Here is a 19,943-nt window from a genome sequence, read left to right on the forward strand (position 1 = left end):
TGTGATATCTTACAGGGTCACTTGAGCACTAAGTTTGATGTGCTTATCCTACAGTCTCTCCATTTTGCCACCGTCAGATAAGCATGACCATAGAAGGTTCATATTCGTACCCAAATATGGAACCCCTCACTCGATCCTATCGACTACCTCTTGGATGCATGCTGATGCCCGATTGGTCAGTAATGCTATTGCTTCGAGTTGAGCCTACCACCTCGCAAAAGTTAACTGAGTTGCGATTATATATTCCATCATTTGGTTCATTAAGGAATCTCCCTCCTCATAGCACTCATTAAAAGAACTAGTAGTTTATGATTGAAAACAACATAAATCAAGCTTTGTTTTGAGCATGCAGAAATATGCTCTCCATCATGTCAATGATTGCTACAGATTCTGATATAAATATGCTCATGCAAAGCTCTTGAGAATCTTCCCAAAGCATGAGATTGAAACACAATTATGTTTGGTTATGATGATGCTGAAGAAAGAAGGGTTTCGAATTCCCTTCAACCAACAAGATGGAAGTGAGCTTAAGACACAACAGGAGAATGGAAGAAGAAGAAGAAGAAGAAGAAGAAGAAGAAGAAGAAGAAGACAGCCACTTCCTGGAAAAGGAACGATGGTGTGGCTCATGACAAAGTTTCATAGAGCTGTGAAGGATGAATCCGTCCAAAAACATCGGCTCCGACGTGGCCACCACAAGAGGATGATAGCAGACAAACAAGATCTGAGATAAGAAGAACCGACACCGCACTTCCCTGCTGAGCAAAAGAGCTGTTGATTAATGAATGGAATAAACTGAAACATAAGGTCGTAAGTAGAACGCAGAATCTATAATGTAAGAAATTTTGATGAAGCCAACTTGTGTTTCTAAATCATTGTAATAGAAACACAATAAACTTACGCGGAAACGAAATAGCGTACCTCCGGCCATTGTCGCCAAGAATTTCTGCAGAGGTTTCTTCTTGAACTTTGGTTCTTCTCAACTCAGTACTCTCACTTTAGATGGTGTAGGAAAGCCTTTCGCTTCAAAGAGATTGATTGAGCCAAGGGACCAAAATCCTCATGTATATATAGATGTTCTCCCATCAAGAACATTTATCATCACCAAATCATAACGTTCAAGAATTAATTCAGATTTGTAACGTTTGGACCATAACGAAGAACTTTAATAATATTAAATATTTAATTTAATAATAACGGTTTCATGTTTAAAGAATAAAATACTGAAATCATTTAAACCATAATTAATGAAGAAATTCATGATAATCAATTATGAATCTTAATGATAACAGTTATATTATTATTAAATTAGATATTTAATAATAACGGTTACATTCTCCCACTTGGTCCATACGTCTATCTTAATAATTTGAATTAATTTTTCTTGAACAACTTTCTTAAGAAATAAATACACGAATCATAGCGATAAGTCCTCTAAAAGCGAGTATTATCATCCATGTATCACGATGTATTTAGTTTCTTAATCTTAATATGATAATATTACTTAATGAATAAACCTTATGTTTATTCTTGGTCCAGCAACAATATATTTTCTCAAAATAATATGCGCATGAATGAGAAAATTTCACAATATATATAAGAGTTTCAATATCATTACAAAGTGGAACCAAGTCTCATTTTCTCTACATGATCCTTGAATTTCAGAGGTGGCATGCCTTTAGTCAAAGGATCAGCAATCATCAATTCAGTGCTAATATGTTCAATGATCACTTTCTTTTCCTTTACACGTTCTCTTATGGCTAGATACTTAATGTCGATGTGTTTACTTCGACTTCCACTTTTATTATTTTTAGCCATAAAGACAGCAGCTGAATTGTCACAGAAAATTCTTAATGGCCTAGAAATAGAATCCATGATTCTAAGCCCAGAAATGAAACTCTTAAGCCATACACCATGTGAAGTAGCCTCAAAGCAGGAGACAAACTCAGCTTCCATGGTAGAAGTAGCAGTCAAGGTCTGCTTAGCGCTTCTCCAAGAAATAGCTCCACCGGCCATCATAAAAATATATCCTGATGTTGATTTACGAGAATCAACACAACCGGCGAAGTCTGAATCTGAGTAACCAATCACATCCAGATTGTCTGTATGTCTATACATAAGCATGTAATCTTTGGTTCCTTGTAGATACCTCATCACTTTCTTTGCAGCTCTCCAGTGGTCCATACCTGGATTACTCTGATATCAACCTAGCATCCCCACAATAAATGCAATATCAGGTCTAGTACAGACCTGAGCATACATAAGGCTTCCTACGACAGAAGCATATGGGATGTTTTTCATTGATTCCCTTTCAAAATTGTTCTTTGGGCATTGGTTCAAATTGAACCTATCACCTTTCACAATGGGAGCAACACTTAGTGAACAATCCTTCATCCGAAATCTTTCTAAAAGTTTATCAATATAGGTTTCTTGTGATAGACCTAAAATGCCTCGAGGTCTATCTCTATAGATCTTAATGCCAATGACATAAGATGCTTCACCCATATCCTTCATGTCAAAATTTTTAGAAAGAAATTGTTTCACCTCATGCAGCAAATCCTTATCATTGGTTGCAAGCAAAATATCATCTACGTATAAAACAAGGAAACATATTTTACTCCCACTAACCTTCTGGTATATGCATTGATCCATGAGATTTTCAACAAATCCGAATGAAGAAATCACTTCATGAAATTTAAAATACCATTGGCGGGAGGCTTGTTTTAAGCCGTATATAGACTTCCTAAGCTTGCAAACCAAGTGCTCACCAACACTAGAGGAAAAACCTTCAGGTTGTTTCATATAAACCTCTTCCTCTAGATCTCCATTAAGAAATGCTGTTTTCACATCCATTTGTTGCAACTCAAGGTCAAAATGAGCAACTAATGCTAAAATAATACGCAGAGAATCTTTCTTAGATACAGGAGAAAATGTCTCCGTATAATCGATTCCCTCTTTTTGAGTAAATCCTTTTGCAACAAGTCTTGCCTTGTATCTCTCAATATTGCCTAACGAATCTTTCTTAGTTTTAAAGACCCATTTGCAACCAATGACCCTTGCTTCATTAGGCAACTCTACAAGATCCCAGACTCCATTGCTCATCATGGAATTCATCTCTTCTTTCATAGCATCATGCCACAAATTTGACTTTTTGCAACTCATGGCTTGTGAAAATGTTTCAGGATCATTTTTTGCTCCAATATTATAGTCAGATTCTTGTAGATATACAACATAATCACTAGGAATTGCTGATCTTTTATTTCTAGTAGATCTTCTTAATGTTGTACCAATGGTTCCTTGAGGAACTTGTGGTTCAACTAGTTGTTCAGGAGCTTGTTGTAATTCCTGAACTGCTTGATCTATTAGAATACTATCAACAACTTGTGGAATTTCAATGATTGGTTGTTCAGCACTAGTTTGTACTTGAGGAGTGCTATGAACTATAACCAATCTATCATTTGATGTGGAAGGTTGAGATTCTATATGATCATGTGTGGAAACTATGTTCCAGAAATGATCGCTCCCACTAATCACATCATCCTCAAGAAATTTAGCGTTTCTTGATTCCACAATCCTAGTTGTGTGAGATGGACAATAGAACCTGTAACCTTTGGACTTTTCGGCATATCCAATGAAATACCCACTAACAGTCCTCGGGTCCAGTTTCTTCTCTTGTGGATTATATATCCTAACTTCAGACGGACATCCCCAAATGCGCATATGTCGCAAACTCGGTTTCCAACCTTTCCATAATTCAAATGGTGTCTTTTGGACAGCCTTGGTTGGAACTCGGTTTAATATATACACAGCCGTCTTTAGTGCTTCAGTCCACAAATATTTAGGAAGATTGGAGTTGCTAAGCATACTCCGCACCATGTCTAATAATGTTCGGTTTCTTCTTTCTGCAACACCATTCTGGTCTGGAGAACCAGGCATAGTGTATTGGGCAATAATCCCATGTTCTTGAAGAAACTTAGCAAAAGGACCAGGTGCTTGTCCATTTTCAGTATATCTACCATAATATTCTCCACCCCTATCTGATCTCACAATTTTAATTTGCTTACCACATTGGTTCTCAACTTCAGCCTTAAAGACTTTGAAGGCATCCCATGCTTCATTTTTATTATGAAGCAAATATATATACATATATCGTGAGTAATCATCTATAAAGGAAATGAAGTATTTCTGACCATGTATGTCCATGTCTGGACAACATATATCAGTATGAATTATTTCTAATAAGTCTGAACTCCTATTAGCACCCCTTTTGGACTTATTGGTCTGTTTTCCTTTAATATAGTCCACACAAGTCTTAAAATTAGTAAAATCAAGAGTACTAAGTACCCCATCTTTAACTAATCTTTTAATTCTCTCTATGGAGATATGTCCTAATCTCCGATGCCATAATATAGAGGAGTCCTCATTAATATTACACCTCTTAATGCCAGCGTGAACATGCATTGAACCTTGAGTATTATCATTTTGTAATAAAATACGGTAAAGACCGTCAAACAAAATACCATTCCTAACACAATCAGATTTATATAATAAACGAAATGATGTGTCTTTAAAATTAAAGAAATATCCAAATGGTACGAGTCTGGAAACAGAAATTAAGTTTCGTGAGAAACTTGGTACATAAAAGGTTCTTTCCAATTTTAAAACAAAACCACTACTTAAAGTTAAAATGCATGTTCCAATTGCTTCCACATGTGAGCCCATCTTATTTCCTGATAAGATGCTTTGCTCACTTCCCACTGGCTTCCTTAGGTTTTGCATACCTTGTAAAGAGTTTGCAATATGGATTGTTGATCCAGAGTCAATCCACCAGGTGTTAATATTAACATTGACCATATTAGATTCATAACATACATATGAGGTTGGTTTACCTTTCTTTTCAAGCCATTGTTGGAATTTCGTACATTCCTTCTTCATGTGTCCCTTTCTTTTACAAAAGAAACACCTTGCTTCTTTCTTGATATCAGCTTGGGGTGGTATTTTACCTTTTCCCTACTGATAAGCTTTTTGATTGGCTTGATGTTTGTCAGTTTTGTTCTTCCCTCGAGTGGTTACCATCAATGCACTCTCACCCAATTCCATTACTAGCCTCTCTTCTTCTTGAACACACATGGTCATTAATTCATTAATTGACCATTTATCTTTATGTGTATTGTATGAAATTTTAAAAGGGCTATATTGAGGTGGAAGGGTGTTCAGAATATAGTGCACCAGGAAGGATTCTGACATATTAACCTCAAGTTTCTTAAGTTGAGCCGTAATATCTCGCATTTGCATTATGTGCTCACGCACACCCTTTATGTTGGTGAGTTTAAGTGATGAAAATTTCATAATAAGGGTGCTTGCTAGTGCCTTATCCGAAGTGATGAATTGTTCATCGATAGCCTTTAGCAAGTCTCGGACATTTTCATGCTGGTCAACAGAACCACGTATGCCAGCAGTTATCTTAGTTTTGATAAACATCACGCTGAGCCGATTGGATCGCTCCCATCGCTCATATAACGCGATCTCAGTTAGAGTGCTGGTATCAGTGACTATAGGTGGTTCGTCTTTTCTAATAGCATAATCAATATCCATCCACCTTAAATGGAGGAGAACCCTCTCCTTCCATATCTTATAATTATTACCACTAAGTTCGGGAATATCACATCGAATATCAGAGAAATTAACAGTTTGAGAAACTGCATAAAATCAAACATGCTTATGTCAAAATTTGAAGCTTAATAGACTAAATTACATGTTTTACCAATGTGAAACATGCCAAAAATATGAATCTCATGACATAAAAATTGCCTGTGGGCTAAATTCTTAATTCAAATAGATTCATATGGTCTTTATGATAAAACTATCAAATTATATTCCAATTCATAATCCCTATGGGTAAATTATGAAAATAATCTGATATTTTATCCTGATTAATTATATTAAATATAATAAAAGATCCTGTGGGATAACAATTATTATACGAAATATAATCAATCACAATATGATGTCTAATTACTTATGTGATCCTTATTTTAACTTTATATATAATTTTAATTAATTAAGGATGCTGTGGCTAATTCTTAATTAATTAAGATTATATGGATCACTAGACATTTTAAACATAAAAAATTTGCTCATAAACATAATTTAATATAACTAAATATGCATACATAATATGAGCATTTTAACGACTAAAAATGTTGAAAATGATATTTCCTCATAATTTTCAACAAAATATATCAACAAGTTTCCAAGAAGAAACCAAAATCAAATCATTTTCATGGCATAAAAATGAAAACTTTTTCATATCAAGGCAGAGGTCATTCGGCTCTGATACCAAATGTAAGAAATTTTGATGAAGCCAACTTGTGTTTCTAAATCATTGTAATAGAAACACAATAAACTTATGCGGAAACGAAATAGCGTACCTCCAGCCATTGTCGCCAAGAATTTCTGCAGAGGTTTCTTCTTGAACTTTGGTTCTTCTCAGCTCAGTACTCTCACTTTAGATGGTGTAGGAAAGCCTTTCGCTTCAAAGAGATTGATTGAGCCAAGGGACCAAAATCCTCATGTATATATAGATGTTCTCCCATCAAGAACATTTATCATCACCAAATCATAACGTTCAAGAATTAATTCAGATTTGTAACGTTTGGACCATAATGAAGAACTTTAATAATATTAAATATTTAATTTAATAATAACGGTTTCATGTTTAAAGAATAAAATACTGAAATCATTTAAACCATAATTAATGAAGAAATTCATGATAATCAATTATGAATCTTAATGATAATAGTTATATTATTATTAAATTAGATATTTAATAATAACGGTTACATATAAATCATCATGTCGTCCACTGACACTGTGAGCTTTTTTGCAGGGATGTGAGGAGTATACCCCATGAGCTCCAATATATAGACAATCGTGGAGATGCAGCATTTCCATGATTGTCGAAGTGCATCTGCTTTGCGGTAGATCCTGGGAAGTGTGGCACCAAAACCACATTCTATTTGTACTTTCACCGTAAAGACAGAATAGAGCAATTCTACTGGTAATATCGACGGGGAGGATTGCGCGAGAGCCTATCAGAGTTTGGCTGGCTGAAGTACCCGATCGAACATCTAATGTGTCGTTAGGTAGATGAAATCAAAGTTGATGGTGGTGGGAGATTCGACACATTATTATTAGATTATGTAATTTTATTTAATTAGGTAAGATATATTATAAATATGATTGGATTCTGGTTATTGATCAATAAAAAAAAATTCATGTTAAATAAGATTCCTTATGAGATAATCTTGATGGGAGGAACTCCCCTAATAAGTTATCCTAGACCCTCTGCTCTCGCATATAAATAGACAAAACCTCTAGAGGTAAAAAAAAAGAGGCATCTTAGTTGAGAGATTAAAGTTTTTCTTTCTCTTCCTAATTCATCAATCTAGATGGTCTTGTAAAAAGATAGGAAGAGAGGAAAAGGATTAGTTTGTCTTACAGATTGATATCTCAAATCCGACGATGAGGATGCTTGATCTCAGCCAATAGACTCATAGAGCAATCAAGATTGTAGAAGCCCTGGTTGAAGCGTAAGACGGAGCCACCCATGGTAGCCCTTGTTCCTCTGTTGTCTTCCTTGTAGTTGCCTTCCTCTGTTGCACGTTACAAAGTAATATCATATTAACAAAGAAAACATCATAATTAATACAAGGATCAAATCCATATTGCACATCATATATATATTTTTTTTATTTTTTCTTTATCTTCTTTTAATATCACATGTCATATTATATACCTATATATTCTTTTATTTATATTAAAAAATAATAATTATGAAACTTAGATATATACTAAACTCGAGGGAATTAGCCTCATTTTATATGGACAAGGTAAACTTAAACGCCATCCCATATGTCACATCATAGATTTATCACTATGTAACACATAATTTTTATTCACATAATATTCATAAAAATTAATTTATTTTTTAAAAAAATATTATTTTTAATTCTCTTAGTTAAGTTACTATTGAATATAATTTATATTACCTCATTGCCTTCGCCTTAGTGGATTTAAACATCATCCGATTTAAAGTTTTATAACCTTTGGATTCTGGAATAAGGTATAAGTATGGTAAGGGAACTAATCAATAACCTAAGTTAAATTAAATTTATATATAATAAATATTTCGATCGCCAAATTATGATTCATGATTTTTGATGCATGAAAATAAACTAAATAAATAATAATCTAACTATTTCATAACACAAGCAATATAAAGGATCATCATATCACTTGTCAAATAAAACAAAATGTACACTCTAAACACAAGATTCATCCTACTTAAACAACTCATTAAATATATATATTTAGTGAAAGTTTAATAGCATGACAATATGTCTCCATACACTAAGTGTAACTTAGGTTATTTAAACTTAACATGAAATTAATAATTAACCACAACGGAAGCTTTAACACATAAAATATAACATTCGTTATTTTACACGATAAAACTGATATTTTGAGCATACCAATTCTCTACGCAACAACATATATGCTTCAAAAATTGTGCCACTCAAACGTATATTTCTATTTCAATTAATTAAATTAATCATTAACGAAGAAGTTATCCGTATTTTATTTTAATTACGTTCTTTAAGTTATATTTCATTCAATTATATGCACTATAAATACTCATTCAATCAAATTATGTGTTGCCTGCTAGTCTCAATCAACATCTCAGTTTAATTTAGCGAGTCACTCGCTTAATCAACCTGCAACATTTCATCCAACTTTAACGGGCCCATTTAGGCCTTATGGGCCACTGAGGTAAAGCCCACATGAATGGAGTCAACTATATACTCTGTTAACCTTTTGACACGAGTGTTAGGATATCATCGTCTTCGCGACTTGGTTATGAAGAAGTCAACGACTCTGTTGATGCTTTGGTCGCTTGTCTCTATCCCCTCGATCATTAATTAGGAGAGTGAAGAGTCTATTAGATCTCTATCCTTAGTCAGGCAAAGCTTGCATACAATAACGAGTTCTTACCTCATAATTAGAATTAGAAGCCGCCGTATTCATATGTACTTATCATGTCCACACCATTGGTTTCTCGATTGGGGATCACAAAGCTATTAGAGTCGTTTCAGAACAAGATTTGAAGGCATAAAGAGAGATGCGAGAGGATATCTCGTACTATTTTCGACATCCTGTTGAAAGGAGTTCAACATCTCATGCGTGATCATCGCAATGGGGCTCCTTCCGCTTTCGTTCGGGTGCCTAATGATTAATCTGCTATTCTCGAAGAAACTGCGACATGTTTTGGGATGATCTCTAAGTTTCAAGCTTGTTCTTTTGGTGTCCTCAGAGTTGTGCACAGTAGAAATCTTCGAGGCTTGTCTTGCATTCACGTCCTGATGCAAAGCACCGTCTGCTACATGATGGCAGGTGGTTTCCGCAGCGGTGTGTGAGGAGGGGCTTGTCGATTGCCGATGACACGGTTGAGTATGGAGACAAGCTCATGTTAGCTGTGAAAGATCTTATTGAATCATACAGAATCGTTTCCATCTCCGGCTTCTCCTTTCTTCTTCCTCTTGTCCTATTATTATGTTTATGTCAGCATGGTTTGACCAGTTGAAGATCGTCCTGTGTTGATATCTGAACTCTACCAATCACCAAGAAAAGATCGTTGTGGAAAACAAGAAGAACCTGCAACGCAGATCAGCAGCAATCCACGAACGCTCACAGTTGCGATCGAAGAGTTGTCAGCGGCGACGAACAACTTCTCCGATGACAATTTACTGGGAGAAAGTTTTAGGAATTCCTTGGATTCTGCAAACGGCTTAGCATAGTATTTGCATGAGGACTCTGAGTTTTTATCTTTCATGTCCTTGCTATATGTGGCAATCAGCTCGAATGATGCTCATCAAGGATTGCGGTCAATCTTTGATGGTGGAACTTTGTAGGCCAACAAAGGATCATTCACCGGGATACTAAATCAGCCAATATTGTCTGTCCTGGATAATTCTTTTACGGCAAAGGCAATGTTCTGATGGCAGAAATGAGACCTAAACTTTGACACCTTGAAGAACTCATGCAGATTGCAGATTTCGGGATCGCAATGCGTTTCTCTGATGAGAAAACGCAATTTTCGAGTCTTGTGAAGGGCACTTATGGGTATATGGATCTCATGTCATATAGTTCCACTCCCGATCAATCTCATGCTGATGCACAGATACCTGGCGCCAGAATACGCTGCGACCGGGCAGCTTACGGACGAATCTGATGTCTTCTCCTTCGGAGTGGTGCTTCTGGAACTGATCACTGGAAGAAGGCCTACAGGTTTGGCTGATTGGGTCAGTGTTATATACAACTCTCAGCTTCGAGACAAAACCATTATTGCCTATGGTTTCGTCGACAAAACCATCGATTGCGTCGAGGCAAATGCCGTCTTCATCTCTTCTTTACACGTAAGAAGAAACAACAATAGTCCTACAGAGATGGGGAGAATGGTTGTTTGACTTGTCATTATACCATGAGATCCATTATGGTCCGAGGACAAGTCAAGCGATTGTTTATCTTCTGTCTTGATGCGAGGGAGACACATCAGATTATCCTATACGCAAAAAACCTCATCAGCAGATAGGGAAGAATCGTACTGTTCTGATCTTTCCTGCAACTATCATTGATCTGTTGCTCTTTCATATTAGGTTCTGAACCTCCGTCGAATAATTGTTTGAGCTCAAACAGTAAACAATGACGGGTTATGACAGAGACGAGGACAACAGTGTTGCATGCTTATGAAACCTATCAATCTCACAGAAGACAAACAACATCATGTGCTTGATGAAGAACTTGATATTTTCATGGGAGACAACATCATGTGTGGCCAAAATGACGGCGAAATCTCGTCATATTGGCTGCTCAACCTTTTTTGTGTTCTGTCACTCGTTAAAGACGACGAATTTGAAGAGAGCACCTGCGCAATTTATTATGAGACATTAAATAAGAAAAGATGCGATTGTCAAGGAGAAGCTAATGAGAAGGTGAAACTTCTCTTTTGTGTGAGGTTGGAGGACCACATGAATTAGCAGCCCCGCTTCTTCTGCAGGCATCTGCACTCTGTGAGGAATGGTATTTGATTGAGTGGAAGACATGTTCCCCAATGTTTCCTATTATTCCCGGTTAGCAGGCAACGCACACTACATTGTCCGTAGAAAATTTGACCGATGCAACTTATTCCTTTTGTAGCTCGTCGCTGTCGCCGTGAGCAATGCTTCTCACCTGAACGAGGCAGGTGATGGGGCTCCTCTACCTGCCCAGTTCTCTTGGCTCACAACCCTGCCTAACACTTCCATCCCCTCAATTAGGTCTCTCTCTCTCTCTCTCTCTCTCTCTCTCGCGTGCTTCCTTCATCTATATCTGTACATATACATGAGCAGCGAGAGATTAATGCAGATGCGCTGTGTACTTCTGCTGCTTAACCACGGCAGAGAAGATAAACATATGACAATGATAGCCGCTTGTTTGTATTTGATTCGATCTAAATAAAGTGCTGAATAATTTGACCAAATCGATTCTGAACGGTATGAATGATCACTGGATTCGAAGCTTCTTTGTCCAACCTCGATCTCGAGTAATGGTCACCAACAACTCGTCTTCATATAATATGCGAGGGGAAATGGCATTGTCGCCGGCCCTGGTTTGACCGGGCGGCTCCTTGAAGGCTCGGTGTGGTCAACCATCTCCATTGCCGGCTTCCTTTTTCCCAAGTCAGCTTTTAATCATGAAAGAGAAATGTCGAAGATGCCTATGCACTAAATATTTTAATCGCTGCCACTGCATTTAAAATCTAAAGCTGAGATTTGATCATTAATCTTCTGACAACATGCATGATTTCGTAGCTAATGCCCCACATTCCTTCTGATCTCCTTGTTGGTCTCTGCCAACAGATGTGTGGCTGCCGACTCCACAAGAGTGACATGGTAGATCCAAAATCTGACTCTCCCCACACACGCTAATGCAAAAAGTCAAATCACACCGACAAGAAGTCGATGTAATCAATCATCCACATGCAGACCGGAGAGCTGCGTCTTTTGCAGCATACATTACGTGCATTGAAATTTTCATGCAAAAGCATCGCACGTAATTATCATCTCTTTGGCTTATTTCGCTCACTTGGGTGAATTAAGAGTGTCACCAACCCATCTCAGAAAGAATCAATTGAGTCTTTAATCATTGGAGTCACCACAAACAAGTTGGGCCTACTCACCAGCTGGAGTTTCCCCCAAGAGTTTCTGGAACATAGATGAGATGGGTCTTGGTCAAAGGAGAAGTTTACGATGATGTGAAAGCTGGTGCTGTGACCATCTCTTTCAAGTCACTGTGTGCTTGGCCTATCTCCTGCTCGTATATGGATGTGGCTTTGTTTGAATGCATCGTCGTCGGCAACTGGAGCGGTGATGCAACTAATCCTTTGGACTGCCTGCCTGTCTCCTCCTTTGTGTTGCGTGGCTGTTGGCCTCTTTTGCTTCAGAGACAAACAAAGGGAATCCTTTTTTGGGTGTCTAAATTGAAGAAAAGAACCCTATGAACTGCTATCATTCACAAGACTGATTCTTGCAGCAGATTAAACGTTTGAATCGTGCAGCAGGCAGTGCTTAAGCTGGTCAGATTCATGCAATAAGACAGTAAAGCTGATGCGGTTTGCTAGACTTTCGCTCGTGCGAAAGAACAGAAAGGCATGAAAACTCGGCATAATTATGACTTGGCTGTTCTTCGATCTCCATCCTTAATAGAAAGATTTTTAGAGGAATGATGAGAAATCATCAGCGTCAAGGCTTGCCCGTTATCCCATCGCCGGCCTCGGTAGGAAGGCTAAAGACGAACGAAGAAGAGAGGCCTTCGCGGGCACGGTAGGAGAAGCGAGGCGTGCGTGCACTCGCGACCTGCGCGGCGGGACCGTGTGGACCCCGCAGGCGCGCTCTCGCGCTCCCTCCGCTCGCGCTTACCTTTTCTGGTGTGAGGATTCACTGCCAAATCCGCGCAGGGTTCAGGTTTTATGCGGAGCTTGATTCGGTAATAATGTGGGACCCGGAATGCAGGAGGAGAGAGAGTTAAAGGAGAGCTTGGATGTTGTGGTGTTATCTGACAGCGGATCCGAATCCCTTCGGCTACCTCAACGTTGAAGGGTTAGCACGCACTCGTCGAAGAGAAAGCGAGAATATATCCCCTTTGCTACTTCCTCTACTCCGCCACCGAGACGCGCCTCCACGGCGCTGCTGCTTAACGTGTCTTTTAACCCCAATTACATTGACTTCGCACGATATCAAGAAGAAGGGTTTGATAAATAGACCTCGAATACTAACCCGAACCGCGGTCGCCTGTCATGTCCACTTCGCCGCCGGCCCCCTCGCCTTCGTCACCCGCCGATTCCTCTCCTCCGGCCACCCCTGCCGCGCCTCCACCGGCTACCCCTGCCGCGCCTCCACCGGCTACCCCTGCTGCCCCGCCTCCGGCCACCCCTGCTGCCCCGCCTCCGGCTACCCCCGCTGCCCCGCCTCCGGCCACCCCCGCTGCCCCGCCTCCGGCCACCCCTGCTGCCCCGCCTCCGGCCACCCCCGCTGCCCCGCCTCCGGCAACCCCCGCCGCCCCGCCTCCGGCCACCCCCGCCGCCCCGCCTCCAGCAACCCCTGCAGCCCCGCCTCCGGCCACCCCTTCCGCTCCCCCGCCCACCTCACCTCCTCCCTCCCCCGCCAACCCGCCCCCAGCCTCGCCGCCTCCCACCAGCCCTTCCGGCTCTCCGCCGCCGCCGCCGCCCTCCGGGAAAACCCCGCCGTCTCCTCCGCCGCCGAGGACTCTGTCTCCGCCGCCACCCAGGACTCCGTCTCCTCCGTCGCCCAAGACTCCGACCGCCCCGTCTGCGCTCTCTCCGTCGTCGTCGTCTTCGAGCTCGGTCTCGACTCCGCTCGTGGTTGGCATTGCGGTGGGCGGGGTGGTGATCCTCTTGCTGCTAAGCTTAGTATGCGTCTGTTGTTGGAAAAAGAAGCGCCGGCCGCCGCCTCCACCGCCCCGTTACTACGGTGCTGCCCCGCTGCCTCCGCATGCAGGAAAAGGTTGATCTAATTTTCTCGTAACAATTACCAAAAATGTTCTTTTTTCATTGATTTAGATCATAATCTACAATCTATAATCTATAATGAAACCTAAATATCGTCTATTTCGCTGTACTTCCACAAATTTCTATTTTTTTTCATGAATGTTGTCAGATTTTGTGTGGAAAAAGTGATTTTTTTTCTTTAATTTTCTTTTTTCCATGAGGGTCAGGATTCAAGAACCAACTATTTGATTATTCTCTATCAGAAGACATGGATGAATATTTAGGCAAGAGAATTAAATATTAAGCAGATTGTTATACAGTGAGAATTTTATATCAGAGAGAAAGATGCAGATATTGCATATTAACTTCCACTTGATGATTCAACCTGGATTATCAATGCATATTTATGAAATCCTTTTTTTTGGTTTTTGTAAAGGAAGATACCTGCATGAATGGAGGTACCTGGGTTTCTCTTCATATGACATCTGCAATGATGCAAGTATCAGATAATGGTTTTCAAGTTGATATAATTTGCCTACTTTTGCAACTTAGATTGCATTGCATAGGTGTTGACTTGTCGCTATTGTGCATCAAATGGTCACATCACTACCTTTTGTTAAGACTTTAAATAGGATTGTTATTTGTGTTTCCTAATTCTGTTTGCATTTTCTGACTATTGATCGAGAAAAGTATCATCATCTAAATGAATGTGATGGTGTTTTCAGATGACCGGTATGGTGAACATTGGCAACAGAATGCTCCACCTCCAGCAGATCATGTTGTCAAACTGCCTCCAGGTCCTCCTCCACCTCCTCCATTTGCATCACGTCCACCACACTCTCCAGGCCATCTGCCCCCTCCACCTCCGCCTATGATAAGTAGCAGTGGAGGGTCTGGGTCCAATTATTCCGGTTCTGAGGTGCCACTGCCTCCATCTCCTGGTGGCGCCCTTGGCCTCTCAAGAAGCACATTCACCTATGAACAGCTGGTTATGGCAACCGATGGTTTCTCTGATGCTAATCTCCTTGGGCAAGGTGGTTTCGGTTATGTACACAGAGGAGTACTTCCCAATGGTAAGGAAGTTGCAGTCAAGCAATTGAAAATCGGAAGTGGGCAGGGAGAGCGTGAATTCCAGGCAGAGGTTGATATCATTAGTCGTGTACATCATAAGCATCTTGTTACGTTGGTTGGATACTGCATTTCTGGAGGCAAGAGGCTGCTTGTCTATGAATATGTTCCTAACAATACATTGGAGTTCCATTTGCATGGTGAGCCACAATTTCATGTTGTCATCTGCAAATTTTAGCTCGGATAGTTCTGCTCTATTTAATTTTTCTTTTACTTTGGTGCTAAACTTTCTATACTAGATCATCGTGTTTGTAACTTCATTGGATGGATTTGGATCAGAAATGGTTTTTCAGCACATATTTGAGATGTAGTACAAGTTCATATAAGAAAATTCAGATGGTTTTCTAAGAAAAATGATTTTTTATTACTCTTGTATCATGATTTATTATATTATTGATAGTGACTGTCTATAGTTATGCATAGTGTACTCGTTACACCTTCTAATATTCCTGATTATTCTTAACTTCTCTACTTTTCTTTCAAATTAACTCAGAAAATCTTATCTTCTTTCTATCAGTAGAATTTTCTTCCATATAGTTTATACAAAGATTGGGGATCTTGATTGAGGAAATTACTCTAATGTTTTATATGTCCAACCCATCAATTTACATTAAATAGTTATTAGGTGATATTCCAGTCGTTTGTACAGATTTATGAACCCTTAGCAAAAGAAAAGAATGTCTAGTTAGTAATGACCCTTCGAACTGAATGCTAAAAAGTTTTTAATTAACTTGTTTAAAGCCAGAATTGCCGATTCCAAGAAATGGTCCTTGTGACTATTGTTGGACACTTAATACAGTCCATAAGATTTTGTTTTCAGATGATAGATGTTTGATCCAACATGTCTTTTGAGGATGATCCTGCATTCCTGTAGGATTTGTTCCCCAAAAGTGTAGTCTATTAATAGCTGATGTTTTATGCTTGTTTCATCCTTCTCTGGATTACTATTTTACTATTAGAAACTTTCGTTTGAAATTAATCTATATTGCCAGGGAGAGATCGGCCAACTATGGAATGGTCTACACGATTGAAAATTGCACTGGGTTCTGCAAAGGGTTTGGCATATCTTCATGAGGACTGTGAGTTTGTTCTCCTTTTTTTTGTCTTTATTACTTCTCAAACTTAAAGCTTAGTGTTGATTTGCTCGCATAATTTTTTTTTACTTTGTTCCTAATGAAGGGCATTTTTCTCTGCAGGTCACCCTAAGATTATTCACCGTGATATTAAGGCAGCTAACATTCTTCTTGATTACAAATTTGAGCCAAAGGTAAGCAAGTGCTGCTTTTTTGTCCATTGAATTTTACTCAAATCACCACATCATCTATCTTGTATACATAACCAAGTTCAAATATGTATTGCTTCTGCAAGTAATATGTGCTTCCTCGTTACTATTGTTTTTCATTTGAATTCTATTTTCTTTTTTTGTTGCACTGTAGTCTTTTGGTAAATTGCTGTTACTATTGTTTTTTATTTGAATTCTGTTCCAGTAACATTATGCAATAGGATCAGGTGTCTCTTTCCTTTTTTTCATTTTTGACATGTATAGATTCAAAATACAAATAATGCTTTGGCTTAATTCTTCCTAATCAATTTAGCATTTATTTTGCACTGTAGTATTTTTGGCAAATTCTTGTTAGTCGATCTATAAGATTGATAATGAAAGATTATGTTTGACAACATTAGTAATGAAGGAACTTATTAGTCATTTATGGGATAGACACGATTATATTATTTTAGTTGATGAAAGTTCAATTGAAAATAATTTTAATTTAGGTTATGGAGACATTTTATAAGTTAAAGGTTTTATATTAATTAGAACTAAGATTGGCTATATAAATTATAATTTTAGCAATATTAAGAGAACAGTTTAAGATATTAAGATGGAGGGATAAAAAGCTTCTGTATAATAAAAATTTTAAGGTATCTTGGATTATTATTCAACAAATGGGGGGATTGATTTAAATATTACTTGTAAAGTAGAGTTGAGTGTTTGAAAAGTCGATGCCATTGTTTTTCATTTGAATTTTGTCCATGAATATTATGCAAATATTCTATTTTTCATGTTTGCCATGTATGCCTTTAGAATGAGAATAATGCTTTTGGTTGAATTCTTCCTAATCAACAGCATTTACTTTGGTAACTTCCTGTTAATTTATCTTTAAGAACATCGAAAAAAATTAAACGTTGCGTTCTGATCTTCAGGTTGCAGATTTTGGTCTTGCAAAGTTTGCTTCTGATAACAACACCCATGTTTCCACTCGGGTTATGGGAACCTTTGGGTATGCTCACTTTTGCTTTTGCTTTTATCCTGGACTTAGTTTATATTAAATGGTTGATTCCTTCTAAAGACTCATTTTTTAAATGTTAGGGTTCTTGTATCATGTGGCAGTCTTTATCAGGAATCTGTTCTGCTATCAATATTTTTGTTGCAATTTGGATTCTATTTTTTTTGGTTATTCTCCAGCACAACCGCAAATCGTGTAGTTTTTAGGTTCGATGCTAATTGTACCATGTGGAAGGATTTTAAATTTGAGGTTCCTTTTGGTTATTCTCCAGCACAACTGCAAATCGTTTAGTTTTTATGTTGGATGCTAATTGTACCATGCAGAAGGCTTTTGAATTTGAGGTTTTCCTAAGGTTTTCATGCTCGTGATATCCTTTACCATCACAGTTTAACATATAATCTCTGCATTCTTGCAGTTATCTGGCACCTGAATATGCATCTTCAGGTAAACTCACTGATAAATCAGATGTCTTTTCGTTCGGTGTCATGCTTCTGGAGCTAATCACTGGACGCCGTCCTGTTGATTCGTCCCAAACTTTCATGGATGATAGCTTAGTTGACTGGGTTAGTACATGGTGTGCCTAATCTTGTTCTGTATATTTTTGTGCATCATGATGTTGCTTCTGCTTACCTTCAGCACTCAATTCTTTGAGCTGCTTGTATCTGCAGGCAAGGCCATTGCTTACTCGAGCTCTTGAGGATGGCAATTACGATGCCCTTGTTGATCCAAAGTTGGGTAGGAACTTTGACCCAAATGAGATGGCTTGCATGATTGCCTGTGCTGCTGCTTGTGTGCGCCACTCAGCACGGCGACGGCCAAGGATGAGTCAGGTGCTGATTCTTTGTTCTTTTTTATATATCTTAAATGGTTCCTTTTTCTGTCAGATCTGTTTTTTTTTCTCTGTTATGACAATTTCTCTTGAATCATTTGTTTCCATTTTGCTGTGTCTGCATTAGTTTCTCTCGTGATACTGATCAACAAACACCTTCCTTGAAGTTAACCTTCTTTTTGCTAGTTTGTAGGAACTTATCATCTGTCAATTAAAATTATCTTTTATCCATTATTTCTGCATCCTGTTTCCTCGGATTATACAAACTCCTCAACTTCTCAAGAATTCTTGTAATCAGTTCTCGTCTGAAGCACATGGGCTGAGTTTGATATATATTTCAGCCTTTGCGATAACATGAAAGATACTTCCTATTCCTACATCGAGCTTTTACTAACTAACCCCACTGACTGAAAACCAATCAGATCATGCGTGCTTTGGAAGGAGATGTGTCTCTCGAAGATCTGAACGAAGGCATCAGGCCGGGTCATAGCAGGTTTTACAGTTCGCATGGCAGCTCCGACTATGACTCTAGCCAGTACAATGAGGACATGAAGAAGTTCAGGAAAATGGCACTGACACCGGAGTACGGCAGCAGCGACTACAGCGCACCTACCAGTGAGTATGGCCAGCATCCATCGGCGTCGGCCAGCAGCGAAGGTCAACATACACAGGAGATAGAGACGGAGAAGAAGAAAGACAGCTCTGGCTTTGGCAGCAGCTTGTGAGAAGAAACTTTTGCAGATTGCTCAATTGTAAAGCACAAACATCATGTTCCAGCCATAAGTATAGTTTCTGGAATGCTTTTATAGGCTTCTTCAAATATGTTTAGGCCTTCTTTTGCCAATAATGATGAACATCCGACTGATTCTTTTTATGATTTTAACTTCATAAGCTCTCCCCCTTGTGCATACTCTCTGGTCTCAGTTCAAAGAATTTTGGATTGTTTGTGTCAAGAACATCTCCTTGAATGCAAGTCATTGTTAGCAGGTAGTCAAAGCTGAGTTGTCTTCCAACTTTTCTTCTCATCTAACTTTTATAACAACATTCAAAAGGTCATAAACTCCTTATATCTAATTAATTACCTTATATCTCGATTCTTATATTTTTAAAAATTATATTAAGGTCCTTATATGAAATATTTAATTTTATTTTTCTTCATAAAATCGACGAAAATATATATAATTTATCATTAAACTAGTGTAAGGATCAAAAAATTAAAAATTAAAAATTATAGAGATAATATGTAATTAATCCTCCAACATGCTTCTAATCATGCTATTAATATTTCATTTATCCTTACAAGCTAATCATTACCCATTAATGGCTCATTAATCCACTATTTGCCAGCAACAACTCTTATTAAGGTGACGATGATGATACTTAACCAGGCCAGCTCCTATAACAGAAGACAAAGTGTTCAATACCGTTAAGAATGTACTCTCTTTGGCCACCTGACCTACGATATCACCAATTCGGCCCCGAAAGTGGGCTCCACATAGGGCCACTCACCTCCTTGGATGAACGGGTAAGACAAGTGGGTTCCCTAATCATATTGCTCATAATAATACAGCGAAGAAGCGCACAACAGTCTTAATTG

At 38.5% G+C, this 19,943-nt stretch overlaps 1 protein-coding gene across 1 annotated transcript; it reads left to right on the forward strand.

The window, feature by feature from the left end:
• The first annotated feature begins 13,250 nt into the window (after positions 1 to 13,250).
• LOC103984382 (proline-rich receptor-like protein kinase PERK1) lies at positions 13,251 to 19,220 on the forward strand. The gene is made up of 8 exons (XM_018826349.2): positions 13,251 to 14,120; positions 14,830 to 15,372; positions 16,225 to 16,311; positions 16,429 to 16,499; positions 17,435 to 17,511; positions 17,933 to 18,080; positions 18,186 to 18,347; positions 18,769 to 19,220. Exons 1-8 carry the CDS (start codon positions 13,394 to 13,396, stop codon positions 19,069 to 19,071), a joined length of 2,118 nt encoding a protein of 705 aa, XP_018681894.2. The 5' UTR covers positions 13,251 to 13,393; the 3' UTR covers positions 19,072 to 19,220.
• Positions 19,221 to 19,943: the final 723 nt, after the last annotated feature.

Source organism: Musa acuminata, chromosome BXJ2-5 (assembly GCF_036884655.1).
Source record: "Musa acuminata AAA Group cultivar baxijiao chromosome BXJ2-5, Cavendish_Baxijiao_AAA, whole genome shotgun sequence".
NCBI lineage: Eukaryota > Viridiplantae > Streptophyta > Magnoliopsida > Zingiberales > Musaceae > Musa > Musa acuminata.